Source organism: Puma concolor, chromosome D2 (genome assembly GCF_028749965.1).
Source record: "Puma concolor isolate L17-30 chromosome D2, mPumCon1.1.hap2, whole genome shotgun sequence".
Lineage (NCBI taxonomy): Eukaryota > Metazoa > Chordata > Mammalia > Carnivora > Felidae > Puma > Puma concolor.
The window spans coordinates 64,318,747-64,342,342 of NC_141677.1; the positions used below are offsets into that span (position 1 = coordinate 64,318,747).

At 39.9% G+C, this 23,596-nt stretch overlaps 1 protein-coding gene across 2 annotated transcripts in view; it reads left to right on the forward strand.

Annotated features, from left to right (window-relative positions):
• The window catches only part of SORCS3 (sortilin related VPS10 domain containing receptor 3), a 596,149-nt gene that overhangs the window by 535,573 nt on the left and 36,980 nt on the right, over positions 1–23,596 (forward strand). For both annotated transcript variants that reach the window (XM_086680815.1, XM_086680814.1), the window contains exons 15-17: positions 10,429–10,546; positions 11,558–11,691; positions 22,106–22,219. In XM_086680815.1, the coding sequence (XP_086536941.1) occupies positions 10,429–10,546; positions 11,558–11,691; positions 22,106–22,219 (366 nt within the window). The remainder of the gene's footprint in view (positions 1–10,428; positions 10,547–11,557; positions 11,692–22,105; positions 22,220–23,596) is intronic.

Sequence of the window (23,596 nt, forward strand, 5' to 3'; positions counted from 1 at the left end):
AGATAATATTACAAAGATAGATGGAGGATACTGTAGGGTGGCTTTTAAATCAAATTCAAAGGTATTATCCTGATAGTCATGACTAGAGCTTATGAAAGTTCAAGGACAAGAGTAGGTACCTTGGGAGTTTTTTACAAAGAGTTTGAAATTGCAGAAATAAATACGATTGCCAAGGTCAAGTGTAAGAACCAAGAAGACAAAGACTTAAGTTACCACAGTCAGAAATGAGGGGAAAAAGAGATAGGTGAGAAGTACACTTACAGAAGTACCAGTAAGGAAAGGAGAATATGGTGTCACTGAAGCAGAAAGCTAGAGAAACTGAGGAAAAGCCTCTGTTTCTGGGGGAGAAGATCAGCATCTGCTCATACAGGACGTCAAAGGCTTAGAAGAGGGGAGAGATCCCTTACACTTGCAATATCTAAGGAATGTTTTTAAGAGGAGGTGACATTTCAGTGGGGGCTTAGAATGGGATTGGGGCAGGCAGAGAATGAAGGAGCAAATAGCATGGCAAAAAAAGGTGTTGAATTAGTAAAATGTGTGTGTGTGTGTGTGTGTGTGTGTGTGTGTATGCATGAACATGCACATGCACCACCAGGAACTCTGCTAAGTGTTCCACAGCAATTACCATCAGCATATCTATATAATGCACATGTATGCAAGCATCTGTGTAGAGTAGGCATTTGTGGAAAATAAAGTAGACTAGTTTGGTTGGAACAGAGGGAAGAAGGAAGAACAGTTTGGAAAAGAATTATGAGGTCCAGATTTGGGATAGAATGCTAGTTCTAGGAATGTGATCTCTATTTTATTCTGTAACTAGTTTCTGAGCAGCCATGTAGTGTCTTTGGAATCATGCTCAAAGACAACTAGTGGAAACTGGTGGAAAATTGGTTTCATGAATATGGATATATGGTATAAACAAGTGAAACCAGTGAGGAGGCAGTAAGTACAAGAGCCTGGATTACATTCTTCAGCAGGAGGATGAGCATCCAGTAAGAGTTGGCTTCACATGGATGCCAACTTGAATCCTAGTTCAACCTTGATCTTGAAAATGAACCTAGTGCCTCAGTTTCTTTACATGAAATGACTATACCCATGATTGTCAGGGAATGTGTGTGGGGTTCCAGATTATAAAAACCGTGAAGCATTTAGCAGAGTCCCTGGAAAATGATAAGCATGCTGTCAAATATAGCCATCAGTGGTAGCCATTGTTGTTATCAGGGTATGGAAATGGGATTCCCATTGAGTTGGTGAATATGAGAGATTATTTAGAAGTGCAATGAAAAGGAATGAGTGTCAGGCAGGAGATTAAGAGAGAGGATCAAGTCGAGGACTGAGTTTCTGCTGACACACAGGTTTCTAGCCTAATGAGTGAGAACTTGGCTAAGTCAGCCACAGAGAGAGGAGAGTCAGGAAGGACCTGTCAAGTCATCTTTGGCCTTCTTCTCTTAAAATTTTCCTTAGGCAGATATAAATGGGGGAATTCGTGGTTAGAAGAGCTCGAGATGCAGGTGTAAGAGTCCCTGAGGAAGATAAGGGAAAGGGCAGGTTCTGGGGCAGGTCGATGATAACACTGTATCATCTTACTTGAGTTCAATCAGATGTTCTTTCAAAAATTAGTCCACAGTAAAGTCTTAATCGGACCACCCCAAGCATCATTTGTTCTTTCTTTTGCACATTTCTAGTGCCTTTCTTTCTAGTATTGAATCCTTGTCCTTTTCCTCTCTGAAGGACTGTGATCAACCACTCTCTCCTAGAATCTTCTCTCAGCTTTTACAACTGTGTATAAAGTTTGGTATAATTGGAGGTCAGGAAAAAGAACTATGCAGGGGAGAATCAGGTGACCCAGAATTGCTCTCCTGTAAGGAGAAAAACATCTTCACAGAGCCTGCTTCTCTAATTACATTTAGTGTGGCATTGTTTCCACCTAAATTATAGCAATTATATAACCAGATCCCCTTTGAAATCATTTAATTAATGAGTAGCTAAACCTTTATGTGTATGGAATTCTAATGAAGTTTCTTTTTATTTTTGAGAACCACTTCCGTCCCTCAGATTAATCACTCCCCTCCCCAGAAGTCTCACTCAAGTCTGGATGGTGGGTAAGAGAAGGTATGTTAGGGTCCCAGAAAATCAATTGTTTGTGGAAGTCCAGGATAACAAAGGACGGAGAAGCTGCTGCTATTTCTCTCTCAAGATTGTTTTTGTCTTTCTAAACCCCAAAGGACACACAGATCAACCGTGTTCTTTGGCCCAGAAATAAGGGCAGATAAAGCTATTACTCCAATTTTGAAGAAGTGAATGACTTTGATGGATTAATTCTATCCATTAATCAACCCAGAACTCTTTAATGAGCATCTGTTTTATGGAAGAAGTGCCAGTGGAGATAAAGACGAATGACTCTAAAAGATAAATCTTTTGTGTATGGGGTCACCAAGAGATAGATTGCTTGTACACCTGGAGGTAGGCATAAGGATTGAAAGAAAATAAACTCTTGGAAATTATCTTAAAAGGGCCACATTCCACCTAGACTGTTTCTGCATTCCATCTTTTGAGTATATGTGTCACTGATTAAAGTCATCTTCTATAAGGAAGCTGCTGGTTTAAAAGATGAAGTTATTTGCTCAAGGTTATTTAGCTAATTTAGTGGCAGACCAGGAATAGGGAAAGATATTTTCTATTTCTTTGCCTCATACTCTTGTCACCATGACTAAACCATCTGCGTGTTAAAAATCAAGCAACAGGACAGGAGCACATGAGGGCACTCTCTGACCAGAGTCACATTAGTAATCTAGACATTTGATACCAGAGGAGTTTAAAAAAAAAGAAGAGACAGTCTTTTAGGTTGATAGAGCCAAAGAAGAGGGTGAATCTTAAGCCAAAAACGCTTGTGAAAAAATCCAGGTGACAAGGTAAAAAGAAAAACAGAAGTAATAAATTTTAATTGATTTTTCCTGAAAATCCATATAGTGAGGAATGGCTTAGAGAATTCATTAATTTTGCTTTGGTCAGGAGCAACTTCTTCGAGGGAACTAATGGGCAGGCTACCTGTTTCCAGTCATTTCTATTTATGTATGAGGTATCTACTTTCTCCAAGGCTCTGTGTAAAATGTCACACACACACAGACACACACAAAAGGCAAAGCCCTGAATTTGAGGTTAGTATGTATCTTAAAAAAGGGGATAGTGAGCCAAACCTGTCAAAAGCTCTTGATGAGCAGGGACTTGGATGTGTATCTCTGGGGGTTCCAGCAATAGGAGTGATGGTGATGGTAATGAACATTTGTTGTTCAGTGGAATTTTCAGGATTTTCACATCTTTATCTCACATGATAGGTTTTTTATATGTTGGCGAAAATACACTTTAAGTTAAGAAGTGGGGTTAGGAATACATTTCTGCAGCAGAGGGTCAAAATAGTTTACCTTGGTAATTGCAAGGAAGTGGGACTACGGATGATAGAGGATTTGTGCATGCTAGAAATTATCTTTTTTTTTTTTTTTTTTGCCGAAGACTTGAGATTGAAACCACACTCTAGAATTCCTCGTTCTTCAATAATCAATTAGTGTTTCTTTATCAAGCACCTACCATTGAAAGGCTTTATGGCATGCAAAAAGTATAAAGAAGATGTGGTTTATGTACACAATGGAGTACTGCTCAGCAATTAGAAAGAATGAAATCCCACAATTTGCAACAATGAGGATGGAACTGGAGGGTATTATGCTAAGTGAAATAAGTCAGTCAGAGAAAGATAGATACCACATGTTTTCACTCCTATGTGGAACTTAACAGAAGACCATGGGAAAAGGGAAGAGGAAAAAATTGTTTCAAACAGAGAGGGAGACAAACCCATAAGAGACTCTTAAATACAGAGAACAGACTGAGGGTTGATGGGGAGGGGGTGAAGGAGAGGAGAAATGGGTGATGGGAATTGAGGAGGGGACTTATTAGGATGAGCATCGGGTGTTGTATATAAGCGATGAACCGTATGAATCTACCCCTGAAACCAAGAGCACACTGTAGAAACTATGTTAGCTAAGTTGACAATAAATTATCTTTAAAAAAAAAAAGAAGAAAAAGAAGCATAAGAAGTTTTCCAAACCATAAGGAGCTTTCTAATTGGTTAACACAAACTTGACCAAAGGTAGGAAAATTAAATTCTAGATAAGGGGTCTAGAGCTATGTTTCTTAAAGGATAGTCTTGGGACCAGCATCAGCATCATCTGTGGAGCTTTTAGAAATGCAAATAATCAGGGGCACCCGAGTGGTTCAGTCATTAGCACTCTTGATTTTGGCTCAGGTAATGATCCCATGGTCTCACGGTCTCGTGGTTGGTGAGACAGAGCCCCTCAGAGGACTCTGTGCTGACAGTACTAGAGCCTGCCTAGGATTCTTTCCTTCTCTCTCAGTCCCTCCCCCACTTGCACTAAGTGGCACCTACTCTCTCTCTCTCTGTCTCAAAATAAATAACTACAGGGGCGCCTGGGTGGCTCAGTTGGTTGGACGTCTGACTTCGGCTCAGGTCATGATCTCGCGGTCCGTGAGTTCGAGCCCCACGTCGGGCTCTGTGCTGACAGCTCAGAGCCTGAAGCCTGTTTCGGATTCTGTGTCTCCCTCTCTCTGACCCTCCCCCGTTCATGCTCTGTCTCTCTCTATCTCAAAAATAAATAAATGTTAAAAAAAAATTAAAATAAATAAATAAATAAATAACTACACATTTAAAAAAGGAAAGAAAGAAATGCAATGAGGCACCCAAAACATACTAATAAGAAAGTAAGAAAATAAGGCAATCTATATTTAACAAGCCCTCTGTGATTCTGATGGAGACAGTGGAGAACCTCTTATCTAGAGATAATAGGACCATTTGAGCTTCTGAGGAAACAGTTCAGTGTTGCTGGAACAGTCATAGAAGTCTTTCTGAAAGAAGTATCACCTGATTTTGGAATCACGTTATCCTTTTAGAGATATTCCATGTCTTGGGTTCTTTCACCCTACCTCTCTTGGGTTTTCATATTAAATTGATATGTAAACCACTTTGTTTCCCCCAAAATTTACAACAAATGGGATGAATATGCAGTGCCTACTTACTGGTGATGAGATCTGTAACTTTAGAGGAGCATTTCCAGTGAATAAGAAACTTTTATCTGGGAAATTAAGTTTTTTTATTTGTTAATCAGAAGTAGTCTGGGCTTTCTCTATTCCTAATCCACCTTGTGGGTGATTATCATCCCAGAGTAAGGTACATGGTTTCTCATGATGGTCATCCTGCTTTCTATGCTGGCTTCTCACTTTTACAAATCCTATTGTGAATTTTAACATCTGTTCTAAGGGTAGTTAGGAAAAGGGATGATAAATGCTTAAATTTAAATTAGTCCTTATTTTATCTCCTGCTAAGTTTGCTGCATTTCTGTCATTTCCTTGGCTTCCATGGGCTCCAATCAGAAGAACTGTGAATGAATGCAATATTGAATGGAATTAGGGAAGCCAGATACATCCAAGAGACCATTTCAGTCACTTATGTCCCATAGGCGGGGGCCCATATTGAACATTTTTCTTCCCAGAACCAATAATGGATAGAGAGATGGGGAGTACATTACTATCTGAAAGTTGCTAAGGGGTTTTAGTTAGGGTCCACTGATCTTAGTTGGGGTTGAATGAGAAAATGAGCAAAGATTATAGTCCTGACATTCAGTGTTTAAAATTTTGTATCTGGCAAACGTAAGTGATCACATGGGAGATTAGACTAGCACACTCCCAAGTAAAAATATTTTTGTATCAATTTACAGTTTGAGGAAGGACCTGGGAAACACAGTGTAAAGACATCTGGGCTAGAAGCCAAAGAAATATAGATGAAAGGATATGCCTTGCAAGATTGCAGAAGACAGAGGCTGAATTAGTCCCCAAGTCCTAACTTGGCACCTATTTTTGTGGTCAGTTCTGAAATGAGCTCTCTGAGACTGGAAACAGGTATCCCAGTGAGTTGGGAGGACCAACAACATGGGCATCCTTAGAGGGTCAGGGTCAGTTAGGCTGGGCACTTGGGTGATGCTTGCATCCTCCTCCAAAGCAGCCCTGGGAGATGGTGAAGCCTGAGCTTGAGGTTCTGTGTTTGCTAACTCTTGAGCATTCCTTTCCTCTGTGGGCAAGTTTATCTATTAGAAAGTTCTCTCATATTTTGTAAACTTTCACGTTTTTCTATCTTGTTAGTTTTTTTTATACTCACGTGATCTCCCCAGAAGGCCCACTTTTTGGTTTCCCCTCCCCTGCCCTTCCTAAGTCATCTCCCGGTTAACCAGCCATAGTTTTTATAGCACTTCTTGGATAGAGAGGTGAAAAGTGATTTTTTTTAAGTTTATTTATTTTGATAGAGCCTGCACATGAGTGGGGGGGGGGGAGAGAGAGAGAGAGAGAGAGAGAGAGAGAGAGAGAGAGAGTCCAAAGCAAGTTCCACACCATCAGCACAGAGCCTGATGTGGGGCTCGAACTCATGAACGATGAAGTCATGACCTGAGCTGAAATCAAGAGTTGGACACTTAACCAACTGAGCTACCCAGGCACCCCCAAAATTGGTCTTGAATCACATCACCATCTGTATTAATTTCCTGTGGCTGCTATAAAAAATTGCTGCAAATTAGGGGGCCAAAAACCCAGAAATTAGTTCTCTAACAGTTCTGGAGGCTAGAGTCCAAGATCAAAGTGGTAACAGGGTAGCACTCCTTCTAGTGCACTGAGAAAGAATTCCTTCTATGCATATTACATCTTCTAGGGGCTCCAGGTGTTCCCTGGCATGTGGCCACATAACTCCAGTCTTTGCCCTTTCTTCACGTGGCCTCCTCCTCTCTGCATGTTTCTCTTACAAGGATGCATGTCATGGCACTTAGGGCCCACCTTGATAATCTGGGATGTTTTCATCTCAAGATCTTTAATTTGCTTATGTCTGCAAAGGTCCAGATAAGGTCACATTCACAGGTTACAGGGACTAGAACATGCTCATGTCCCATGGGGGAGTCACTATTCAATACAGTATGCCATCTTATGTAGTGTCTATTTCAATGGTCCTTAAGGTTTAGGAACTGTGAATCACTTCAAAAATATGATAAAATATATGTAATTTCTCCATAATAAATACACATGTTCCAGTAAATGCTTATTTTTATTTAAAATTTCTGGAGATTCAAACTTTACTATGACCACCAAAACCCATACATGTACTCTAGTTTGAGACACTTAGTGTATATCTTTGAATGGTGACATCCAAAATTGGCTGCCTTTTTCTTTGTGATCTAGTTAATGTAGAATAGGCCTGGATATTGCCTCTTTCATTCTTGATAATATATAGAATTCTTAATTAATGTGTTGTAAGATCATCTCAAGTACTTTTGGTTTCTCTGAAGTATTTACTTACATTAATCACATTGTGTATGAAAACTCTTAAGATGCCACATTATTATTATTTTTTTATTATTATTGTTATTATTATTATTATTTAACCTGAACTGCATCAAGCATCATTTTCTTTATTCAATACTTATGTAGTTGCCAGGGAAGGACCTGACATATCTTTCTGTTACTTCACATTATTAGATTCAGCCTTTCCCTTCAGTCTGTCAAGACCTTTTTGGGTCCTGATTCTGCCATCAAGCATATTGACTGTTTCTTCCAGCTTTGTGTCATCAGAAAATGTGATTTCCAATGATAACCATTATTTTCATGTCTTCAAGTCATTAATAAAAATGATGAACAAGAAAGAGCAGACAGCAGAACCTTGCAGCTGACTACTCATGCCCTCCCCCCTCTTCGATTTTAATGCCTTAATTAGGTACTGTTCAGTCACATAATTTTACTGTCAGATGCCTTGCTGATACCCAGGTAAATTGTGTGCCTCATATTTCCCTCTTCTGTCTGTCCAGTAATCCTTCCATGGAAAGGAATGGCATTAATCAGACATGATGTATTTTATGATCCATGAAATAACTGTAAACTATTTGGAGTAGGTGGAAGTGTTTGGTTTAGCATCACTATTATTCTTCTACTCAGAGTATTCCAATTAGGGAAGACTAGAGGAGGTGATATTTGAATATGAAAAGATTTAGAAAGGTTGGATAGAGACAGAAGAAGACATTCATCAAGGTCTTCTCCCAGTGGTTTTTGTTTGTTTGTTTCTCCTGACAGTCTTTCAGTTTAACTCTTCTCTCTTCAAATAAGTAGAAACTTTTAAGACATAACTGCTTTGGGGGCGCCTGGGTGGCGCAGTTGGTTAAGCGTCCGACTTCAGCCAGGTCACGATCTCGCGGTCCGTGAGTTCGAGCCCCGCGTCAGGCTCTGGGCTGATGGCTCAGAGCCTGGAGCCTGTTTCCGATTCTGTGTCTCCCTCTCTCTCTGCCCCTCCCCTGTTCATGCTCTGTCTCTCTCTGTCCCAAAAATAAATAAATAAACGTTGAAAAAAAAAAAAGACATAACTGCTTTGTTAGAGATTTTAAATGGACTGACTAGTGAACTCTCCATGAAATGAATCAGGATTAGAAGGAGAAAGTACCTCAATGGTGACCTGGCATGGACGTATGGGATTTGGAGACCAATGAATACAGCAAAAATGCAAGAGATCAGAGTAAGCCTAGGGGAGGGATGCTTACATTCACTCTGCTCCACACGGTATTGACCACACAACCCAAGATATTCTAGCCCCATGGCTTCTGCTACTCAGTGGTGAGCTAAGATTCTTATAAAGATCATACGTTTTTAGTTTTGTTCTTTTAGTATAGTTGGCACACAATGGTACATTAGTGTCAGGTGTACAATATAGTGATTCAGCATCTCCATACGTTATGCTACACTCACTACAAGTGCAACTACCACCTGTAACCATACAAAATTATTACAGTATCATCAACTGTATTTCCTATGCAGTGCCTGTTATCCCTATGACTTATTCACCTCAAAGTCTGGTTTTTTAATTTTATATGTTTTTATTTATTTATTTATTTGTTTTGAGAGGGAGGGAAGGGGGAAGAGAGAGAGAGTGAGAATGAGTCGGGGAGGGGTAGACAGAGAGGGGGAGAGAGAGAATCCCAAGCAGGCTCCTTACTGTCAGTGTAGAGTCTGACACTGGGCTTTAATTCACAAATCACGAGATCACGACCGGAGCCAAAATCAAGAATCGGCCACTTAACCAACTGAGCCACCCAGGCACCCCAAAGTCTGTTTGATCTTTTAGAAAAGACTATAAAAAGTTGTATTTAACTTTTAAATTGATAGAACATTAAAAGGCATTTCTCAAGGTGTAATATATAAGTTGTACGATCTACTAAACAGTCCTATTTCTTCATCCATTTCACAATTTTAGTCAACTTCCACCACTCGCAAAGCATCTTCATCCTTCAGAAAGAAGAAGGGACTGTCCCTTGAGGAGTAGTCTCTTAGGTGTCACCACAAGAACATATGACTGGAAGGAGATGAGAATCCGGGGCTGATAAAATGATTAAGTCTTGCTGAAATGTAATCCATCCAATGCCTTGAAAGACTTCAGTTGGTTTAGGTTCCCAGAGTGATTGGTCTCCTCTTTATAGCACTATGATAGATATCTTGCATTGGAATTATAAGACATGCCACCCAAGTAGAGTATGGGTGATCAGTCTTTTTTTCCATTTTTCTAGAAACCATTGGTCATTCATATGTATAGGGCCATCAACTACTGGGCTTTGAAAAGGTCAGTATTGATTATCTAAGTCACATAGATGGTGTGTTTCTTTACTATACATAAATATGAGTTCCTTTTATGGGGCTACTGTGATTTTTCAGGGAAAGGAAAGGAGGGTGTTATTCATGTGAATTAAACAATAGGAATTTCAACTAAAGCACACTTAGATTCTGTCAGAATTTTGGAACTGGCAGCCACACTTCAGATTAGCTAATTTGCCCCCATTCCCACCATACACATACACATTTACTTTACAGATGAGGAAACTGAGTCCCTGTCAGTAGACATCAGTAGATAAAATACCTGTGCTTGCATTAAGGAGAAACAAGAAGGCTACATGTCAAAATATCAACAACAGTTCTACCTGTTGAGTGTAAGATTTTGAACTATTGGGTGATTTTTTTCTTTCTTCATATCTTTCTGTGTAAGGTTTTGAACTATTGGGTGATGTTTTTCTTCATATCTTTCTGTGTTCTCATTGCTTACTATAAAGTACATATATTACTTTTGCAATTAAAAAATGGTTAGTTTTAAACCCACTATGAATACCATGCCAGTTGGCTAGAGTTGTGTAAATGGTGGACTTTCTCCTTGGTGACCTTCCAAGACCTCAATTTGGAAGAACCTGTTGAGTCCAGGCTGCAATTTAGTCCTCTCTCCCTCCAGTCTTTGTGTATTAGTGACTGACTAGTGGGACCTCTCTGTTTGTCTCTCCCCTGCCTCCCCTAAACACTTAGAGTTTTCGGCCACTTCAGCCTCCGTTCTGAATGGCAGTTGGTGAAAGTGGACTACAAATCTATCTTCAGCCGACGCTGCACCAAGGAAGACTATCAGACCTGGCACCTGCTCAATCAGGTATACCATGTGGTAGGGGCATACTGGCTTCTAGGAAAAGGAACTACCACAGGGCTATTTGGTCATCTCTGGGCCTTCCTATTTGGAGGAAGAAGGTAGTGGGGCATCTGAAGATAGTGATGGATTTGGGGGAAGGGTTGGAGTCCACACACACAGGTCAAGCATGCAAAGATGGTATTTAAGGACCATTTTTCACCCTGTGATCCTGATCAACCCATTGAGATGATTGAATAGTCGAGGGGTGAGGGAGGCAAGTATTACCTCGGGCCTTTGCTCTATCTGTGGAGAAATAAACCCAGACAGCCAGGAGGACTTTCAGTGGTTTCATCATCTCACCTGTTAGTGGGGAGGGTGAGAATATTTGTCAGGCCAGCCTGCAGTGAGATCCCCAAGAGCCCTGGAAACAGGGCCACAGATAAAGGGTGAGGGATTGGGGTGAGTGCCTCTAGATATTTGTTGCTTTGCAGCATAGGTAAGACTTCTGCATTCTTCAGAACCATTGCAATCATGTGATTTATACCAGTTTCTCCGCTTTTCTTTGCCCTTGACTGGAAATAAGGACTTGGGCATGATTATTTATCATAGAGAGAGAACTTTTCAGGCCAACTTCAGTTTTACTCTGAAGATGATATGAAAAATATGCCAGAATTTGATTCTTTTCCACCACAATTTCTGTTGAAGTCATTTGGGCAATTTGTAAGTCTGTGACAATGACTTGGAATTTTTGCCTTCTCTCCAGAGGTGAAAGAGAAACAAGATGAAATAGACATCATTGGCTAAGTTGGGTGGGAGGTAGTGATGAGCCAGCACCTCCTCCATGGTGTTCCTCTTGTGTCGTAGTAAAAGACTGGCCCTTTTTCCCTTGAGACTCCTGAATGGTTACTAGGGATGAGATTGGTAGACAGAGTGACCAAAAGAGAATGGAAAGACCAGTGCTTCCTATAGAGAAGCTGGTTTATTTCACCTTCTTTGTGTTTTTCTTCCTTTCTCACCATGGACTTTCTTTCTAAGGGGGAGCCTTGCGTCATGGGAGAAAGAAAAATATTCAAGAAACGCAAGCCAGGAGCTCAGTGTGCCCTGGGTCGAGATTCCTCAGGGACAGTGGTTTCAGAGCCCTGTGTCTGTGCTGACTGGGACTTTGAATGGTGAGTCCCATGGCATCTCATTGTCAGTTTCAACCAGACATTTACTTGTTGGGGGGTGAGGATGAAGATCGAGCTGGGGAAAGGGGAGTCATGACCCACAGGTGGGAGGTGTGTTTGCTGGCCTATGGGCCTGTTTCAGTTCCTGGGCCCGAGGGTAACTCTGTACCCCTGGAAGGAGGACAGGAGGAGATATTTTCACAGGGGAGGTCACTGTTCTGTCAGAGCAATATGTCTGAGGAAACTTGTCATCTTCAGTTAGCATCCCTGGGCAAGTACCGGAGAGGTTGGTCTGAGCAGTGACAAAGCTCAGAGAGCTACCACCTTGGACAGCTACCTCCAGATACATTACCTCAAACTGTGATTTTCCATGTGTACTCTCTCCTTTCATCATTTTTTTTCTCCCTCTAATGACAACCACAAAGAACAACTTTAAGTCTCACCTATTAGCCAATAATTCACAAATTTCCAATATATACCTCCAGCTCTGGCCTCACTATCCTCTAGGATGGGACATGTGTGTCCATGTACATATTCAGCCTCTATCTCCCCTTGAATTGCTAGTAGGGATTTCAGACCCAATGTGGCCAAAGTGGAGCTCTTCCTGAATCTTCTACTTTAGAAAGCAATTTTTTCAGCTCTTCTTGAACCCCTCTTCCCAGACCAGTTTTTCCAAACTCAATAAAAAATATAGTTGCTTAAGTCAAAATCTCAGGAGAGCTTGATTTTCCCTTCCCCTTCCACTTCCCTTAAGGCCCAGGCCGTCTGCAAGTCCTTGTGAGTCTTCACCTCCAGAACACGTTCTGACCCAAAGTACCTCTGCCCATGTTGACCACAACTTGGATCACTCCCACAATCTACAAACTCTCTCTGCCTCCACCCTTGTTGCCCTAAAACCTATCCTCCTGACAGCAACCAAAATGAGATTGTGAAAACTCAAATCATATATTACTATTCCTATGCTTAAAACACTCCAGTAGCTTCCTCTCTCCCACAAAATACAATGCAGTCTTCCTTCCTTGGCTTATTCTACTCTACACGATTTGGCCTGCTACCATTGTGCCCTAATTTCCTACCATTCTGCCCTCATTCCCTGTTTTGCAGCCACACTACCGTCTCCTTTCTGTACCTTAATTAATCTAGGCTTATGCCTATCAAAGACAATAGCAAGTGCAGAATTTCTTCCAAATCTCAGCATGGCTGGAACCTCTGGATGAGTCATATCTCAGCAAAAACATCAGCTTTTCAGAAATGCTTTCTGAGGCCATCTGATCTCTCCTACACCCTGACACTCTGACACCCTAGTTCATTGTCTTAGTATTAGTCACCACATGGAGTGATCATGTTTTCTGATTGCTTTATTATTGTCTGTCTTTCCCCAGTAGACTACAAGTGCTATGAGGGCAGGAATTTTAGACTTTCTTCAGTGCCTATCCCATAGTAAGAATTAAGTGGTTGCACCATATTCCCTGAACATTGTCCCTTTTAGGAGAGTCAAAAAAGTATCTCAATTCTGGGGATGGGGGATCCTGCTAGTGATCCCACACTGATCCCTATTAGATGAATTCCTCCTTCTCAGGACAGTCAAAAGGTGAAGTTCAATTTAGATATTTTCATAACCCATTCCAGGTTAAAAGACAAAGCTAAGGGCTCAGGCATCACCCTCTAAACTTGGCAGGACAGCAGCAGAGTTGCATTTGGGCTTTTCTAGTGTCACATAACAGAAGTAAATCCATATGGATGCAGAACAGCTGCCCCTCCCCAGCAACCTCATTCAGCCTCATTTCATCCTCTTCCTGAAGCTTGCTTTGTGCTGGAACCCATGTTTTGTTCCCCCCTTTCTGCTAGCATTATCACTGGTAACTGCAAACCAGCTAGATGGCTATGACTGCTCCCTAGCTACTCTGCATCCCTGAACACATGCCTTGGAAAGCTTGACCTCAGTGAGAATCATTAAAATGGGATATGCTGAATGGAATTTAATTTGAATGTCAGGGTCCTACCTGTGGCACTTCTGACCCTTTGGAAACAGAGGATATTTTCACACTTGGGAAGAATAATTTTCAATTATTAACCACAACCCAGAAAAATTGTCATAGACCCCTCAGGATTATGCTGCGTGACATATTGATGTCAGCTTGAATATTCTGAATATGAATTTCAGTCTTCCTTGGGTCCCTCTGAAGACTGACTCCATGGAGGCACACTGCCCTTTCATGTCATACTATTCTCTCCTGTGTCTCTCTGAACTGTAATAGACCCTTGTCTGCTATTGGGAAACCTCACAATGGAGAAAGAAGAAGAATTATAGCATAAATATTTTTTTCCAGTAATTCCGCTAACATTTACTAGTCTGGAAACAAAAATCTCAGCTCTGATATTCACAGATTTTGACCTTGGGAAATTTTCTTAATCTCTATGATTTAACCTTCTTAGCAGTAAAATACAGATAATATAACATGTATCTCATTGGTTGCTAGAGAGGAATAAATGAATTAATCTACATCATTAATGTAGGTAAGGCATTCATCCTAGTGGTGTAGGCATCCATATGGTAGCTATTGCTGCTGCTGCTGTTAATCTTGTACCCCACAGTTAAGTAGTCCCCATGGTATTTTTAGCAAGTAAACCAGAGCTTATACATCCAAATGAGCCCTGTCTACAAAGTCATACCTTTGGGTGTTTTTCATTCATTTATTGTAGGTGGTACTGCTTAAAATATTTCTGAGCCTTTCTTTGGGAACTGCTATCAGAATCCATCTGTAAGTGAAGCAGTGCAAAAAAAAAAAAAAAAAAAAAAGAAATTAAAAAGAAAAAAGCCTTTGCAAGGTGTCCTTTGGTTCTCACACTTGAATTTACAGAGGTACCACCCGGACCCAATGCTCTGTAACATCAGCATTGTTACTATGACTTTTTAATGAGACGAAAACGAGCATGTGGAACGTAAGCTACTTGACTAAGGTCACATAACAGAGAAATTTGGAGCTCAAATACAAGTCTAGCTAAATCCTATGTTCTTCTCTGTATCATGCTATTTCTCAAGAAATCAAACAAGTCTTATTAGAGTCACTTTATGTTTCGAAAGAAACAGGTCCCCAAGTTTAGTTATTCTAAAATTAAAACATCCTCAAATAACCTGGGTGAACTGCTGTTGATATGTTTTTATTTAGAATGTTCCGTTAACTCTAACAAAATTCCAGATGATGTAGTTTTGACCATTGGTACTCGAATTGTAATAGGTGTATGGTGTTCAAGAGGACCTTATAGAATTTTGGGGAGTATGGTATTTGAAGCATTATGTGATTATATTTTACAGCCAATTGTATCTCATATTAGAAATAATACAGAAGACAGTATGGATGTTCCTCAAATAATTAAAAATAGAGTTACCAAATGATTGAGTGATTGAGTAATTTCACTACTGGGTAATTTACCTGAAGAAAACAGAAACACTAATTTGAAAATACGTATGCACTCCTATATTTATTGCAGCATTATTTTATTTTATTTTATTTTATTTTATTTTATTTTATTTTATTTTTATAATTTTTGTAATGTTTATTTTTGAGAGGGAGGGAGGAAGGGGGGCAGGACAGAGAAAGGGGGACAGAAGACACATAGCAGACTCTATGCTAATAGCAGATAGCCCGATGCAGGGCTCGAACTTGCAAACTGTGATATCGTGATCTGAGCCAAAGTCGGGCACTTAACTGATGGAGCCACCCAGGTGCCCCAATTGCAGCATTTTAAATAGCCAAGATATGGAAGCAACGCAAATGTGTCCATTTATAGTTGAATGAATAAAGATGTGGTGTGTGTGTGTGTGTGTGTGTGTGTGTGTGTGTGTGCATGTGCGTGCACACACACACACACACACACACACACACACAGTTGAATATTACTCAACCATAAAAAAGGATGAAATCTTGCCTTTTACAACAACATGGATGACCTAGAGGGTGTAATGCTAATTTAAATAAGTGAGTCAGAGAAAGACAGATACCATATGATTTCACTAATTTGTAGAATTTAAAAAAGAAAGCAAAGAAACAAACACAAAAAATAACAGATTCTTAAATACAGAGAAAATAAGAGGGAAGCTGGGTGGTGAGGGGGATGAGTAAAATAGATAAAGGGAATTAAGAGCACATGTATCTTGATAAGTACTGAGAAATATGTGGAATTGTTGAATCATTTTATTGTACACCTAAAATTTATATAACAAAGAAAGCTGATTATACTTGAATAATAATAATTTAAAAATGAACCACTTGAGTCAGAGATAGGATAAGCAAACAAACACCCAGGACTTGAGGCTGGGTTAGTGGTCAGAATCTGAGAACAAAAGCAAAAAAAAAATCGTGTGGCCTAAAAATATTTTTGCACTACTTTTGAGTAGAGAAGAAAGTTTCATTTCTGAAATTTCTGTTGTTTTTCTACAATATTTTATATAAACAACTACTGAGTATTTAAAATTGTTTTGTTTTAAGGCGTCTTCAGTAAGCATAGGTATTGATTTAAAAATATTTTTTTTTTTCCCATCAAATACAGTTTGTTTGTCTTCAGTGCTGGAAATCAGTGCATGGCAGGAGTTTCATAGCCCTATCTCCTTCTCAATGGTCCTTCCTACCAGGAAGCGTTATTAGCTAAAGAATCTGAAAAGCCCAGCTCAGTTAGTATAAGTAATTATTATGTGCATTCTACCTAGTTGTTTGCCTAAGCCAAATCAGGTCATGTTCATCTGATTGGTTCAAGCAACTTTTAAGTGTCAGAGACAGCAGGGAGAGGGTATAACCTAGTTTTAATCAGATTAGTGTGTGTGTGGGGAGGTTGTTTATGGGCTGGGGAGGATGCATTAAACGTCTTGATTTTGGTTGAAAAGTTTAGGAGTATAGCCTAGATCCACAAAGGGAGAGTATTTTCAACCTATATCTTTTCTTTGTTTGAAGAGGGAAGCTTTTACAGATTCTCAGAAGCATTTATTTGTAGAATAATATTCACCCTTTCCTCAGGAGCGCATATCAGTATTAAGCATGAATTTTGCATAAATATTGATGTTTCTACTTAGTTAGCCTCATGCTTATTCTAGAGAGCCACTTCCATTGTGGCACTGGTGAAGGGCCAGGCATGAATCATCCCTGTGAATTAAGTTTGTCAAGGGCTAGTGAATAGTCAGAAAAGGGAGGATAAGGGCCTTTTTTGAAGTCAAATGAGGCTTCTAGGAAGGAGTGGCCCTCTGAGAGATGCAAGTACCTTTGTTCAAGGAGAACCAGGTTGAACCAGAAATTATGTTTAGTCATTCTCTTTTCTTATTCATCCAACCACTTACTCAGCAATACCTTTTGCTGAGCACCTACTACTCACTAAGTCCTTTAGATGGATTATCTTACTTTTCTCAGCTAGCTTCTGGAAGGAGAGTCTGTTACTGTAGGCGTTTGATAGATGAAGAAATGGATACACAGAGAGGTTAAGTAACTCATTCAAAATGATAATATTCTGACCTGAGAGTTCAAAGTCTGGGTGTGTTTTAGTGCTTCCTTCCATGTGCAGTATGGTTCCACATCTATAGAGGGAGTTTATCAAGTGGTAACATAGAGGGGAAGAGAGATGGGGATGCCGCAGTGCATAAGTGCAGGGGTGTCTGAAATCTATCCAACCATTAGTATTCTGCATTTAGAGTACAATCAAGTATATTTTTCTATAGACTAGCATTGTAGAAAAAGCAAAGGTGTAAACCAGAGTTTTGAACTGAAAGAAGGCATAATAGCAAATAATAAGGAACATAACTAGGGGCTGAATTTTATAATCCAGACCTATATTATCCAATATAGTAGTCACTAGTCACATGTGGTTATTTGCATTAAAATGAAATTAAATTACACATTCCGTTCTTCAATTGTACTAGCCATATTCTGGGTGTTCATAGTCACATGTGGCTAGTGGCTACCATATTGGATAGCATAGTTGTAAAACAGCAAGGTCTTTCAGACAGCCCTGGTCCTTCCTACCTGCAAGTGCCAGAAATGATCAGAGCAAGGAGTGTTGAGGACTGGAGTAATGACAGAAGGCTTACTGTGGAAGGTTGTGATGGAGCTGTGTAGACTTGCTGCCAAGCACAAGGGAAAAGGGCAGCACTTCAGAGAATGCAGTTGTGTGAAAAGGTTGTTAGAGGGCATGAGGCTTGATAAAAAGAAATACTTGACGGATGCTTGTTGGGTTTTTCATACAATTTCTGAAAGAGTTTGGATGTAATCACCTTTCTTTCTGCCTGTATTTAGGCTTATGCCTTAGCAAAATGTTAATGATGTTAATTATTATTCCATCGTTTTTGTTGCAGTTGCTTCTGTTTGTTGAGTGTTCACTCTGCATCTGCCAAAACCTTCTATCTGCCCATTTCAAACCAGCATGTGATCCTGTCTCATTAAGTGGGACAGAGACATCCGGGGAGTACTATTCCTGGAATCTCAACCGCCAAATGGGAGAATGGAGGGCCTGGGGGTCACTGAGGCCGTGATAGGGCTCTGTATGGTCTAAGAGTAGAAAAGCCCCAGCAACTGGGCCAACAGAAAGCATGACTTCTGGGCTGGCTCCCAGAGTCTCAGAATGTCATTCCTGGGGACCAGGGGGCTCTCTCTTATGATGATTAAATGGGTGCTTCATTTACTAAATCTGAGCCATGGATCAGGAGTCCCAAGTATCACTTCCATCTGCCATTTCCAGCTGTGTACAGTCTTGAACAAGTCACTTCTCTTTTGTTTCTCCCTTTCAACCTACCAGTTGAGAGGATTAGACCCAAGGAATACAAGTGTCATTGACAAGCAGAAGCTTTGTGATTTCTGAAGCTTGTCTCTTCCCTCTTTAGATGGTCTAAGGCTTCTCCCTGAATGGGATTTGGAGGACATACGTCTCCTGGAAATGGAGAAGTTTCCTCCTAAACTTTTAGAAGTTCTAAACCCTTTTATAGTTAAGAAAGATGCAGAGGTGACTTATTTCTGGAAGGAAACTGCTGGTGTGTTTGCAGAAGCTGTGGCAGCATACTTCCCTGAGGCAAATCAGACTTTCTGGTACATTCTCTCCAAATGTCACAATTCAACAGAAAAACACCTCTTCCCCAGGAAGTTGGAGCAGCAGCTGGAACTGCTTGTTTTTTTTTTTTTTTTTTTTTTTTTTTGAAATCATGCAAACTCCAGAGCTGGGGGGTAGGTTGGGCAGAATGAGATTTTAATATACATTTAACAGAAGTTAATGAAGAAGTCCACAGCTTGGAGGCAGCCAGTGATGTTTCCATTAATGTTATTAAATATTAATGAGGTGCTTTTTCTCTTTGGGGCAAAAGAGCATGCCTGACGCACCTTTTTTAATTACTGCATTGCTAACAGGTAGCAGAGCTGAACAGAACTGCTAAAGATGGTTAAAGATTTAGGAAAGAGCATTAAGACATTCCTTTCCTTCCCAAAGCTATTAAGGAGAGCACCCTTCCTGCAGAGATTACTAATATTTCTTAGGGTTGGCAGGACATTCAGTAGATTTAGTTTATCCAGCAGTTGGAGAATTGTCTAGAAGCATTGCAGACACACCACAGCCCAAATGTTTCTAATGATAAGCAATGCTTAGAAATCATATATTCTGGAGGTGCCTGGGTGGCTCAGTTGGTTAAGTGTCCAAGTTCGGCTCAGGTCATGATCTCATGGTTTGTGGGTTCCAGCCCCATGTCAGGCTCTGTGCTGACAGTTCAGAGCCTGGAGCCTGCTTTGGATTCTGTGTCTCCTTCTCTCTCTGCCCTGGCCCCACTCATGCTCTCTGTCTCTCTGTCTCTCTGTCTCTTTGTCTCTCTCTTTGTCTCTCTCAAAAATGAATAAACATAAAAAAATTTTTTTAAATAAATCAGATATTCAGTGCTGTGCTGGTAAATATTTAACTACTGGCTCTCTTGAAACAAATAAATAAATAAGCCCTCATTTGTAGCATTTGCTGATTGCTTTAAATATCCCCAAATGTGGCCAATTTCAAGCTACCAGCATGACGCCAGTGAATATAGAATTGAGAAGAGATGTACAGAAGCACATTATGTAGTATTTTTGCCATACAGGTACATAGATGCAAATGACCTCAGGAGCATAGATAAAATAATAATACCTAACATTTTATATATAACAATATATTATTATTATTATTATTATTATTATTATTATAACAAATGCAGCAAAATATAAGGGGTCTCTGTGCTTTATGTATTTATTTTTAAAATATATTTATTTAATTGAAATTTGATATAACTTATTTTTTTGATATTGGCTGTGTTTAACAACCATTAATTAGCTGGAAAATTCCTGAAATTTTAAGTCTGTTCCCACTGGTGGTTACCAACTGTCACAATACTGAGTCTGCATTGAACGTGCGGGCTGGGAGATCTCTAATCATTGATCAGGAGGCATGGCAAAAGATTTGTTTGACAGACACGTCCCTTGCTCCTTATTTTCTTCCATTTTCATTTAAACATGGCCATATCAAAGCTGGTCTTGAGTCCCACCTTTCTGGCTTAGGCATCTGTCAAGCACTTGGGATGTTTTCTGTGGTCCACACTGGAAGGTGAACTATGGGTTCACATCTCCCTGCAGAGATAGACCCAATGTAATGGAATAATAAGTGTGATTACTTTTAAAACATAATTGGAGTATTCATTCACCCAGTAAATATTCAACACCGACAATGTCCTAAGTACTGCTCTGAACTATTATATTGCCAAACAAAACCAACAGAGATCTCTGTATCTTCAATGTTTCCAACATGCTGTGGTCACAAAGATTCTGTCTGGGGATCAGCGAAGGCCTCCTCTGATTAGATACTGAAGAAGAACACTAAGCAAACTACCAAACACAGACAACGTTGAGTGCTTCAAGCCCAGGGAATAACATATGCAGAGACAAAGGGTTGAAAATTTGGCCTGGACTGTTCAGGTATGAGTTTGGTGTAGAGGAATATGGTGAGGAAGTAAGGTGATGTGGAACTGAGAGAACAATTTCTATAATCTCCTCCATCAGTCGGTGCTTCCTAACTGTACTGCTTCATACTGTGTTTTCATGTTCTGCCTCATGCTGTATTATTCTGTTCTTTGGTTGGATTTGAGGCATGTTAGGTCTCTTTCTCCAAAGACTAAAAGTCCTTGTAGGCAAGGATTGTAATACTTCTTCCTGAGGACAGTGTACATATTGAGTCATAAATAAATCTAGAGTTAAACTTGTATTCCTACCTCCCTTTCATTCCTACCCTAGTCACAGACCGTTTGCCTCTATTTTCATTGGACTTTAATTAAATCTTGGCTCAAAGAACATGGGAACAGAAAAAGAAAGGAAGGGTAGGTCTGGAGAGAGTGACTTTCCTTGCTGTTTTATGTTTTATTAACACTCAGTGGATCAATATTCAAATGTCCAGATTGTTCTGCCCAGTCTGTGGGTTTCAGGAAACCCTTGGGTGCTTAACTTAGAAGCATGAATTCTCCTGCCAAGTGAAGACACCCTCAATGACCTCTGGTTGGTTTCAAGAGCAATAATACTTATTTTATTGCTCTTTTTCTACCCTGACATTTATGCACCTGGGAGCCTTATGAAACTCCAAGAAGTAAGGAAACACCAGTCACATTTCAGAGGGGGGCCCTCCTCTCTACACACTGGTCTTTTACTTCATTTTGGAATGGGAGGAATGCAGGAGGCAATCATACCTGATTTTCTTTATTTTATTACAGCTAGGCTTTTATGAAAATGTGGAAAAGAACCACAATTTGTTGTTGTTTGTAGGGAAACAGGAGACCTGTGTTATATGTATTGGGGACAAATTGAATGACAATTTGTATATATGTGGATGCAAATATATATATATATATATATATATATATATATATGTATATATATATATATATATATATATATATATATATATATATTCCTTGGGAAGGAATTTGTAGGAAAAATTAAAATAAAATCTATGAAATTAATTTTGGAATAACACCTGTGGAATTTTATCCAGAAATGAATCTTGACCTTTAAAATCATCCTCTTGCTTATCACCTTCTTATGTCAGTAATTCCACTGTGATCCAGAATATGCTTTTCAGCTCATAGCATCCCTGACACCCAACACCAGCCAGTGTACCTGCTACATGATGTATATCCATACCTCTTTTTAACCTGGAATATTTGTTTGACAATGCATTATTTCTTCTGTGCACTGGATTTCCAATGATTTGAGATTATTTCTAACTCTAAAACTTCATATGAATATTTGCTGTCACTGGGAATATTTGAAAGAATGTAATGCAGCTTTTTGCAAGACCGTAGAGATGTATTGGTGTTTGTGTGTGTCTGTGGGTGTTTTGGCATTTGTACATCTGTACTAGTGTGCAATATTCATTTTCTGGACAGTGACTATGGCTATGAGAGACACGGAGAGAGCCAGTGTGTCCCAGCTTTCTGGTACAACCCAGCATCCCCATCAAAGGACTGCAGCCTTGGTCAAAGCTACCTTAACAGCACTGGGTAAGTAAAACACCTGAAGGAACTCTATTCACTAGTCTCCTGTTTCCCTAGATTGGGATCAAAGGTAGCATTTCTTCTGAAGCAAGAGAGAGTATGGATAGTTTGTTTATAGGTGGCTTCTGAGGAAAGCTGAGGCTTTCTTTAGCTGAGAGTAGCTTTAGGGGGAACATCAGAAATCTACCAGATTTCAATACTTTTTTCCATTTGCCTCTGACAGACCATAGCTATTGTTTCAGTTGGGTCTTCTTTGCTGGAAAGAGATGCCACCTTATTTTTTGAGCCCCTAAGGAAATAACACAAGTGGTATGCAGATATTACAGTGCTCTCTAGTGATAGACGAACAGAAGCTCTCCTAGACTGTGATGCTGGCAACTTAAAATGAAAATTTACAGGTCCCATTCTAGAACCTCCTGGAATAAGAAGGTCAAGGCATACTTTGTCTAATTGTCACACTATGTGTGTGTTTCTCTCTGCTCACTTACAGTTACTCAGATTTGTGGGGAAAAAAATATTTCCTTGAAGACTTATCTTCCCATCTTTTGCTACCTCCATGGTGCAGAACGGATTTGGCAAGTGGATTGGGGGTCTAAGATAGCACTTTTCCAATTTTAATGTGTTGTAGATCGCCTGGTGATCTTGTTAAAATGCAGCTTGTGATTTGGTAGATGTAGGGTGGGGCTGAAATTCTTCATTTCTAAGAAGTTCCCAGGCATCATTGCCATTACTGGTCCTAGGGCTTTGAGTAGTGGAGGACTAGGTGTTCTGGACTCCAGTCTCAACTCTTCCAATGGGTCCTCTACCATCTCACGCAAGTTACTCACCACCTCAGTACTTTTACCTTCTCTGATTGTAAAATCCTGAAAAGGTACAATCTACCTAAGTGATGGGAGAAAATGATGGAAGAGATGTGTTGAGTGGTCTGAGCTACTGAAAGACAAGAACTTTTAGCTAAATACTTGGTTCTTAGGGAGCTGTTGCTGCGTCCTGAGCTGGGGCTTAAGCACTTTTGATGCAATTTTATTGTGGGTGTCTAGTTCAGGGATTTAAGCCATTCAAAATACAGATCCAGAAGCATGAACTTTCAGAGATATGGTAGAAGAGAACACAGTGCTATCAAGTTTGAGGAAGAAGAATATGATAGGCACAAGTCATCAGCTGGGCCACCAAATCCCAAGCCAGAGCATACCTTGGACGGAACTGGAGGAGAATTACATCACAACACCACATATGATCACGTGACATGTATATGTACACCCAATTTAAAGCAAGTTAGGTATACCAAAATCCCAGATAGCCAACCAAATAAATTAGGAAGCTGAAAAGGAAAGATAATTCAATTTTTTCCAAAAGATTTACTACAACTGTGTACACATACCT